The sequence below is a fragment of the Nicotiana attenuata genome, unplaced genomic scaffold (genome assembly GCF_001879085.1).
Source record: "Nicotiana attenuata strain UT unplaced genomic scaffold, NIATTr2, whole genome shotgun sequence".
Classification (NCBI taxonomy): Eukaryota; Viridiplantae; Streptophyta; class Magnoliopsida; order Solanales; family Solanaceae; genus Nicotiana; species Nicotiana attenuata.
Window position 1 is genome coordinate 101031 of NW_017672077.1, and position 10777 is coordinate 111807.

At 38.9% G+C, this 10777-nt stretch overlaps 1 protein-coding gene across 1 annotated transcript; it reads left to right on the top strand.

The window, feature by feature from the left end:
- Positions 1-3523: 3523 nt before the first annotated feature.
- LOC109211692 lies at positions 3524-5027 on the top strand. The gene is made up of 4 exons (XM_019375258.1): positions 3524-3814; positions 3879-4196; positions 4321-4575; positions 4635-5027. The coding sequence occupies exons 1-4, from the start codon at positions 3524-3526 to the stop codon at positions 5025-5027; spliced, it is 1257 nt and encodes a 418-aa protein (XP_019230803.1).
- The last annotated feature ends 5750 nt before the right edge of the window (positions 5028-10777 follow it).

Below are 10777 nucleotides of genomic sequence, written 5' to 3' on the forward strand. Positions count from 1 at the left end.
TTCAATGTTGCTATAGACGATTCCCTTTTCTTGTAAACAACTTTTCCTTAAAACGTCTTAAGTGGAAAATTAATAAAGGATTGTTTAGCTAAGCTCCCTCCTTCATCTTTGTCTTTATTTGGCCATTTCAACCTCTTGATTTAGGCATTAGGTACATGCTTATGAACTTGCATTTATTACTTAAATGAGAAGTGTTGATTTCCTGATGAGATTTGATTTGTTATTCATGTTATGCTTTTGTTCTTTGATTAGTTGACTGCTAGATCTAGATGTTGTCCAGTCATGCTAATTTGTTAATAATTCGTTGATTTAAATGTACCTCTGTTAGTATTAATTTGTTAATTATTACTCACTTAATTAGTAAATCTAATATGATTCTATGTTCCCAACAACTGTAATTAACTTTAGTGAGTTCATAAGAAGCTGATTTCGTAGTTTTCCGAGGAGGACAAAAAATAAATAGTGAAACGTTGAAAGAAAGAAGCAAAGGAATGCTTAGTTGAAATTGTTTTGTTTAGGAATTTGTTGATAATCGAATCCCTATAATTTGTCCCAGATTTGGCAGGTTTAAAGTGATTGTTGTAGTTTAAAAAATAATAGTGATTGATATAGTTACTTCTATGATTTCAAAATGGGATTTTTTCATTCCTATACATTATTTGAAACTTTATTACCCTTAATGTCCATGTTTAGCTAATTACCTGGCATAAACAAGTTTTGTTTACAAAATATATACACTTCACCTTAAAAGACTCCCAAATCCATTGTTTGTGCCTTCAATCAAGGGATTTAGTTATACCCCTTTCGTTTTTTATTCTCTCCTTCTCTTTTCTTATTTTTTTTCATTACGTCCTCTTACCACCTCCATCCTCTTCTTCTGGATCTTGGTCCCCCTCTTTAATTAGTTCTCCAAAAGTATGGGGTGAAATAAGAAAAATGAAAAAAAAATTGGTTTAAATTACCCGTCGATTCTTTAAGAAAAAATTAACCATAACATGCTTGATGAATATATTCTGAAAAGCGAAGAAGAACTTGTGAAGTGCTTCATTAAAAAACTTTCTCTCTCTTAAAAAAATGCTCTCTAGCAACCCTAAACCGGCGATCACCAAGAGAACCGGCGCTGCCCTCCCATGGCCACTCCGGCCGGTGGTCGGCCACCCCCAATGGCGGCGCTGCCCCCCAACCTTCCCCCACCATCGCCTAGACATCTACGATTACAAACAACAATCCCCAACCCATGGATTATTCGAAACTTCTAAAACCTACCACCATTAATGCCCCCATGAAAACCCTAGCTACACTACCATTAAAATCTGTTGAGTTCCTGCATGGAACCAGTTGTGAAGTGGAAGAAGCAAGAAGTGAAACAATCCATCGTACAACAAGTGCTTCAACTTGCAGTTCTTGGGAAATTTTCGTATGGAAAGCCTGTTATTGGTGAATTACGTAAAGTGATTCCAATTCAATGTGAGATTAAGAGTCATTGCTCAGTAGGCTTGATTGAAGATAATCATGTGTTGATTAGATTGTCATTATTGGAGGATTATGTTCATCTTCTTTCAAAGCCAGCTTTTTACTTAAAGGCTCAATCAGATATGTGGCAAATGCCTTGTACAAAATGGAATCCATGGTGGACACCTGATGAAGAGACTCCAATTGCCATAGCTTGGATTAGCTTTCCAGAACTTCCTCCAAATTTCTTTGGTAAGGAATGTGTATTTTCATTAGCTCGTGCAGTTGGTAACCCATTACATGTAGACCTAGCAACTTAAAATGGGACTAGACCTAGTTGTGCTAAGGTGAAGGTGGTGTTAATTTATTAGGTAATTTCCCTAAACGTATTAAGATTGTTGAAGAAGCTGATGAATCTGGGCCAGAAGAGTTCAAATGGATTAGGATAAGGTATGATTATATGCCTAAGTATTGCAAGCCTTGCAAGAAACAAGGGCATAGTGAGGCAGAATGTTGGGTAATTCATCCTGAGTTACACAAGAGATTTGATGAAGATGTTGAGGATCAAGGCAAGGATAAGACAGTTGTGGTGAGTACTGAAGCAATTGGTACAGCTGCAAATTCAACAAAGGTTCTGTCAAGTGGAAAGGTGGTTGGTAAGCCTGCTACTAATCATGCCAAGCAGGAATGGATACAAGCAAGGAAGAACAAATACCAACTGGATAATAGGGGTCACATTATTGATAACAAACAAGGTAAGGAAGCTGACAAGGGTAAAGGGAAGGCCAAACTTGAGGAAGTAGCAACCAAGAACAAGTTTAATGCATTAGAGGTTGAGGAAGTTCATCAACCTATTCTACAAATTACTGAAGGCAAAGGTGAGGATCTTAGCAATGGTAAGAAGAAGGAACATGGGGAAAATCAATCAAAGAACAAAGTGCTGGAAGATCAGCATAATGGGAACTTAGCTAAGGCTAATCCTATTGTTCCTAGTGATCAAAGTACTGATGAAAAGGCTAATAAGGAATCCACAATCGACTGGGTTCATAGAAGGTTTGGAACTAGCAAAGAGGAGCTAAGGCAACTCAATGTGACTACAAACCAATCATCTCAAGATATGCCGTCTCAAACATTTGCAGATTCTGGGCAGCTTGAGAACCTTGATGAGATAAACTCACCAAAGGCTGGAGGGAGTGATGTAATTGAGGTGGAGGATGATCAAATAGGCACGACAAAGACAACAGGAGACAAAGTGAGGGACAACAGCCCACTTGGCGATAGGCTGGCGACGCCAGGCCTAAAGCCAGGCTCCCCAGGCGTTAGGCTGGCGACGCCACGCCTAAAGCCAGGTACCCCAGGTGTTAGTCTGGCGACGCCAGGCCTGGCGCTAGGGTCACCTGATGAAGCATCGATAGTAAACCCTATTCCTAGTGCAACTGGCAAGATTTTGGCCCATGTTGAAGATGTTCCGGTGTATGCATTAGAGAACAAACTCTATGATAACGTGAAGGTTAGGGATGATACAGTAGGACCAGAGAATTGCAATGAAAAGAATGATGAGCAGGCAATTGTTCCAAGAGCATGAAATAGAGGAAGTGCCTATGGAATATGGCACTAATCAAATTATGCAACTGCATCTTAATGTTCCACTGAAGACTCCACTACAACATCTACATGATTTAGTTACACACAATGTGACGCCAATTGATGAAAAATTAATGAGACAAAATCCTATAGAGGATGAGGGAGATAATGAATCAACAGAAGAAAACTTCAAATAGGTGGCTAGGGATGGGGATATATCACCTACAACTAGTGCTAAAGGAGGCAAGAAAACAAAGAAGAATCAGAATAAAGAGTCACAACAACCTCTAAGAATTATGCCCAGGAAGGCAGCTTCTCTATCTAAATGATGATCAAAATATTAATATGCAACATAAGGTCTGTGAATACACAGCAGGCCTTTCCTAGGGTGATCGGCATGAATAGGGAGCATAACTTTTGTGTAGTTGCATTGATGGAACCTTTTCAAAAGAAGAGATTCATTGATAGATATAGAATATGGTTGAATATGGAGACGGCTTATGCAAATATTAATGGGCAAATATGGTTGTTCTTTGATGCAGTGGCGGAATGGGAATTAGTGGAGGATACTGAGCAACAGGTGACTGTGAGAGTACTTCACCATGACCTAGGGCAGCACATGATGATGGCATTTGTTTATGCAAAATGTTCAGCAATTGAGAGGTTGGAATATTGGGATCACTTGTATTACTTAGCAAGTGATATGAATTTTCCATGGTTGGTAGGAGGGGATTTCAATGTGATATTACATGAAGATGAGAAAATAGGTGGACTACCGGTACACCCGCCTGAATATGAGGATTTTGCATTTTTTGTAAATTCTTGTGGTTTGTTTGAGCAAGGATACAAAGGAAGTCCATTTACATGGTGGAATGGGAGATGCGTGTATATTCAAAAGATTGGATAGGATCTTTGTGAATTTGCCATTTCAGAACATGTTGCCAACTATTGAAGTTGAACATCTAATCAGAACTGGATCAGATCATGCACCATTGTTAATGACATGTGGGGAGCAGACCACCAATTTTGTCAAGCCTTTTAGGGTCTTGAACTTTTGGACTAAACATGCTACATTTATGGATGTGGTGAGGCAGAATTGGGAAGCTGATTTCATAGGGGATCCGTTTTGGATGTTCAAGAAGAAGCTTAAGAGGGTGAAGGCAACACTACTGTCAAAATGGAGTAGGGAAACATTTGGTGATATCTTCAAGCAGTTGGCTATTTGGAGGACATTGTTAGGGTGAAAGAGATGTTGTTTGATGAAGAGCCTTCGATTGAGAACAGGATTGTGCTTCAAAAGGCCTATCTGAATTGAAGAAATACTTGAGTATTGAGGAGCAGTATTGGAAGCAAAAAGTTGGGATGACTTGGTTTGCTGAAGGAGATAGGAATACCAGTTTCTTTCACAATCATGTCAATGGCAAAAGAAAGAAATTGCAGCTGAAGAGGATCAAAAGTGGAAGTGGGGTATGGATTGAAGACCAGGAGCAGTTGGCTGCAGCTGCAGTGGACTTTATCAAGAACAGTTCACAAATGAAGGTGATGCATCTGACTTTTCCTTGCTCAATAATGTACCTTCGATGGTCACTATGGAACAGAATTTGGAACTTAGTAGATTGCCAATAATTGAAGAGGTAAGGACATCAGTTTTTGAGCTTACTGGGGAGAGTGCTAGTGGTCCAGATGGATTCACTGGCCTATTTTATCAAATATGCTGGGATGTTATTGGTGCTGATATACACAACATGGTGCTACACTTCTATGAAGGAGCTGCACAGCCTAAATCCATCACTCACACCAATCTAGTGTTGCTGCCTAAGAAGCCTAGAGTTGAGACCTTTTCTGACTTAAGACCTATTAGCTTGAGCAACTTCATTAACAAGGTCTTGTCTAGAGTATTACATGATAGATTGGAAAAATTTTTGCCTTCTCTAATATCTCCTAATCAATCCGGATTTGTGAAGGGTAGGAGTATATTTGAGAACATTTGACTCAAGAAATTGTCACTGATATAAGGTTAAGGGGAAAGCTAGCTAATGTGGTGATCAAGCTTGATATGGCTAAGGCCTATGATAGGATTTCATGGAAGTACTTATTGCATGTACTAAGGAAGATGGGATTTTCTTAGCACTTCATGAACATGGTGTGGAACTTGATGTCAAATAGCTGGTATTCAGTATTGGTGAATGGGCAGTCCTCAGGGTTCTTTAAGTCTACAAGTGGTGTGAAGCAAGGGGATCCTCTATCACCAGCATTGTTCATTCTGTCCGCTGAGGTACTTTCCAGGTCTTTGAATAAGCTATTTGAAGACAGGTCATTTGTGGGATTTGGAATGGCTAAGTGGTCTGATCCTTTAAACCACTTGGCATATGCTGATGATACTATAATCTTTGCTTCTACTCATCCTCCATCCTTGAGCAAGATTATGGCAGTGTTGGGGAACTATGAGAAGATATCAGGCCAGATGATCAACAAAGATAAGAGTTCATACTACATGTATTCAAGGATTCGTATTGGATTATGTCAGGCGGTTGGAGCTATTACAGGATTTGCAAAAGGTAAATTCCCCTTCACATATCTAGGGTGTCCTGTTTTCTACACTAGAAGGAGGAAGGAATATTATGAGGATCTTATCAAGAAAATAAAGGCTATATTGCATTCATGGAAAGGAAAGCTGCTGTCATTTGGTGGAAAGGCAACACTCATTACTAGTGTGTTGCAAAGTATGCCAGTCCACATGTTATCAGTCCTGCATCCACCAAAAAATGTCCTAGAGCATCTTCATAAGATTTTTGCTAGATTCTTTTGGAGCACAAAGGAAGAAGGGAGAAGCAGACATTGGGCCTCATGGCAAAATCTTTGCCTTCCTAAAGACGAAGGGGGCCTAGGTTTTAGGTCCTTACATGATGTGTCGAGGGCATTATTTGCTAAACTATGGTGGAGGTTTAGGACCACAAAATCTTTGTGGTCTAATTTCATATGGAATAAGTATTGCAAGAAGGAGATACCAATGGTGGTGTAGTGTAGAAGAGGGTCTAATGTTTGGAGAAAAATGTTGAATACTAGGGAAGAAGTAGAACATGAGATCCTATGGGAATTGAAGAGTGGAACAACTAATATTTGGCATGAAAATTGGACTGGATTGGTTGCACTTTATCATGTATTACCTGAAGACTTTCACAATCAATGAAGATCTTCAGGATGTGGCAGAATTACGGCAAGGTGAAACATGGGATGATCAGCTGCTAGATCAAACCTTCAATGAGGAAATTGCAGAACATATAAGGCTAAATGTACATTATGAAGGGTCAGTGAGGGATACTAGGATAGGCCATACTGGATGCCAACTCCTTCAGGCAAGTTCAGTGTTAGCAGTGCTTGGCAAATATTAAGGCATAGGGCTGATCCTAATCAGGAATTCAAGTTAATATGGATTAAAGGTTTACCATTCAAGATATCCTTCTTCTTGTGGAGATTGTGGAGGCGGAAAATAGCCACTGATGATATGGGGAGAGGCAAGGACAAATGGTGATGTCTAGGTGTTGGTATTGTCAGCAGCCCCAAGAGGAATCTATTGAGCATATATTTATCACAAGTCCTACTGCCTCTAAAGTATGGAACTTGTTCATGGGGGCTGTTGGAATTACTGTGCCATTGATTCAATTGAAGCAGGTTATAAGGCATTGGTGGTATGCTCAATGTTGTCCAAAGTTAAAGCCATTGTTTCAAGCAGTACCGGCTATCATCACTTGGGAACTTTGGAAGAGAAGAAATGCAGGTAAACATGGGGGTTCAGTGTCGAGAAATAGGGTGATTCATGAGATCAATAGGACATTGCATCAACTGGCAAGGGTGAGGTATGCTTGGATGCCTAATATTCCATTGTTATGGCTAGACATAATTCAATATTTTGAAGGATATAAACCTATATTGATCACTACAAGAGTAACATGGCAGCTTCCTTTTCATGGTTGGTACAAATGCAATACTGATGGAGCCCCAAAAGGAAATCATGGTCCTAGCTCATTAGGCTTTTGTGTGAGGAATGATGAAGGTGATGTGGTGTATGCAAGGGCAGTAGTACTGGGGGTGACAACTAATGTGGTGGCTGACGCTAAGGCTATTCTTCAAGGATTGGAATACTGTGTGGTGCATGATCTTCACCCTCTCATATTGGAGACTGATTCATTAGTGATGAAGAAAGTGATAGAAGGGGAATGTGATCCTCCTTGGGTAATTGCAAATGATGTGAGGAAAATTATAGAGATGAGGGGCAACTTCAATGTGATCTTTCAACATGTGTTCAGAGAGGCAACTCAGTGGCAGATTTTATAGCTAACATTGTGTTTTCTTTTGCAGGTACATATGAGTTTCACACATTTTCTGAACTGCCTAGTGCAGGAAGGCGGTTGATTAATTTAGACAAGTCTCAAACTCCTAAGATTATGGTTAGAATAGCAAAGAGAAGAGCCCCAGATTGATGGCTACACACGATTGGAATCTACACATACCTGCGTGTTTCTTTTATGTCTCAATCTGTATGCTATTAAGGTGCTTTCCAGTGGTATTAGCATGCTCACATGCTCATTCTAGGGGTTCTTTGATAGTGTACAGGACCAATGTGATAAGCAGGTACTGGATGGTGCAATTTATTCTACTTCTGATATGTTCAAATGTTAAGGTAAAGGTTGAATCTATTATGTGGAATTTCTCGAGATTGTTGAATCATTTCTCAGTGGTATTAGCATGTGTTCATGCTCAATCTGAGGATGATTTAGTAATGTTTAGAATGATTTCTACATTAAAGGTTCGGGAAGAGAAGGATCTGAGCTTACAAGATCATAAAATCACCCAGCTCCACAGGCCTAGCGGCGCCAGGCTAAAGCCTGATGGTACCCTGGAGTTACCCTATTGTTGCCAGCTTAAAGCCAGCCCTAGCCTGGCTTTTTCCCTGCAAAGCCAGCATAAAGCCAGCCCCAGCCTGGCCTTTGCCTTGCAAAGTCCGCTTAAAGCCAGCCCCAGCATGGCTTGCAGACTTGCAAAGCCTGCCTAAAGCCAGCCCCAGCCTGGCTTTTGCATTGCAAAGTCTGCAAGCCAGCCCCAGTCTGGCTTTTGCCTTGTAAAGCCTGCTTAAAGCCAGCCCCAACCTGGCTTTTGCCTTGCAAAGTCTGCCTAAAGCNTTTATACAATATGTCTTTTGTATATTTTGTATCTAATTTATACATAGTAAAAACAAATTTCATACAACTAATTATATATTATACAACTTATCTACAATTTTCATATATTATTTCTACTCAGTTATATACAACTACAATATCATACAACTTAAATATAATTTTTATACAATATTGTTCAACTTTCATACAATAGATAAATAAAAGAAAAATATATTAAAAACAAAATACAATTTTTCTATAATTTTTTTACAATTTTACTAACAATTTCGTAATATAATGTATATCACGTTTTCTTCTTCTTCTTCTTCTTCTTCTTCTTCTTCTTCTTCTTCGAGTTTCAATCTCAAATTCAACCAAAATCAAGTCTAATCTTCACCAAAAAACCCTCAAAATTGAGATATAAACTCCAAACCATATTCACAATTGTTTGCAACACACAATCCAAACAAATAATGGTTTTTGAAAATCCAAATTCGAATTCAAAGCTTCAAAGCTTTTTAATGGCTGTCAATTGTGGAGTTGCTGCTCTCTTTTTCTTTGCTTTACATTACTGAAATTAGGGATTGCGAGATAGAGAGAGACATATGGAGAATTCCCAATTCCTTGCAACAACACCAAATTCAAACAAATAATGTTTTTTGAAAACCCAAATTCGAATTCAAAGCTTCAAAGCTTTTTAATGGTTGTCAATGGTGGAATTGCTGCTCTCTTGTGCAAGATACGGGAGGGGGGGATGTGGAGAGAGAAATGTGGGGGGAGTGGAAGATACGTTAGAGTGATTTTAGGACACTAATTATTATCATTAATTCCCTTAGAATGTACATAAATAGTAATTGGGTATATAAAATATAATTATAGTAAAACTTGAGTAGGGAGGGTAATATAGTTTCATATAGTGTATAGGAATGTAAAAATTCCTGGTCTAGGTATGAATCATGTACTGATATTCCTTTCATAATCATTGAATTTAAGATTCATGTTAGTTGAATATGGGCTAATGGGATTATATGTTGTTGAATGTACTGGGTCTATTATTTGGTCTCGGCTTGAGCCTATGAATGAAATAAGGGTTCAGAGTGGATTTTGAAATTAGCTTTAGGCCATCCCAAAGCACGAGAGCCTACTGATGTCTTGCAGGCCCATTTCGTGTATAACAGTTGAGTCACACCTCTTCCACAAACAATTCGATATCCATAAATCATTGCCTCGCAATAATCTTAAATTAGTTTAGGAAAAATAATTTTTAATAATCGCTAGTATGCTTTAGGCGCGTATTAATAAATAAATTATCGTGATTATGTACATGTTTGCGTGACATAGTTATGATTTCCAAAATTAAAATCAAGGTACGCTTTCGCGCGACTTTGGTCGAACAATCTTAATAATTAATAAAGCGTGATTAATTGTGTACATGTACATGTGACATGATTTTAGCGCCCCAAATAAAGCGGATTTACACACATGTGATCCGTTTCAAAGATAAATCCATAAAACCCCATAATTAAAAGTGGTAAAAGGTAAATGTACATAGATTCTAAAACTAAGTAATTAAACAAATTAATTAAGTCGGTTATTATTAAAGCGATCGTGCTAAAACCACGGAATCCAGGAATGCCTAACACATTCTCCCGGATTAACAGAATTTCTTACCCGGTCTTCTATTTTTTGCGGACTTTAAAACTGAATCAAATTTCCTTGATTTGGGATTTTAAAATAAACCGGTGACTTTGGACACCATAATAATTATTTCAAGTGGCGACTCTACAATTAATTAAATAACCTCAATGTCACTTTAATTGAAAAAACTCCCTTTTCCCGGAAAAAAGGAGGTGTGGCAAGTACTAGTAAACTCTAGGCCATTGTCTGACCTAATACATTTGATTTTGGTGTGAAATGTAACGACCCGGCCGGTCGTTTTTAGAATTTACGCCCCGATCCCCTATTAACTGCTTTCCCTGTATTTATTTCTGCTATTTTGAATTGTCGGGATGTTCGGTTTTGAGTTTCATAGAGTTTTGGGACACTTAGTCCCTAAATGAGAGCTTAAGTGTTGAAAATTTAACTGTAGTCGGAACAGTGTGAAGACGGCCTCGGAATGGAATTCTGATGGTTCCGTTAGCTCCGTTGGGTGATTTCGGGCTTAGGAGCGTGATCGGATTGTGTTTTGGAGGTCCGTAGCTAATTTAGGCTTGAAATGCCGAAAGATGGATTTTTGAAGTTTCCGGTTCTTTAGTAAGATTTTGATCCCAGGGTCGGAATGGAATTCCGGAAGTTGGAGCAGCTCCGTAACGTTGAATGTGACGTGTGTGCAAAATTCCAGATCATTCGGACGAGGTTTGGTAGACTTTTTGATCGAAAGCGTAAATTTTGAGTTTTTGAAGTTCTTAGGCTTGAATTCGATGTTAAATTGGTGTTCCGATATTTTTTTAGGTGTTTTGAGGATTGGTATAAGTTTGGACGGTGGTATTAGACTTGTCGGTGCTTTTGGTTGAGGTCCCGGGGGCCTCGGGATGATTTCGGATGGTTGACGGAAAGATTGGAAATGGTTTGAAGTAGCTGAA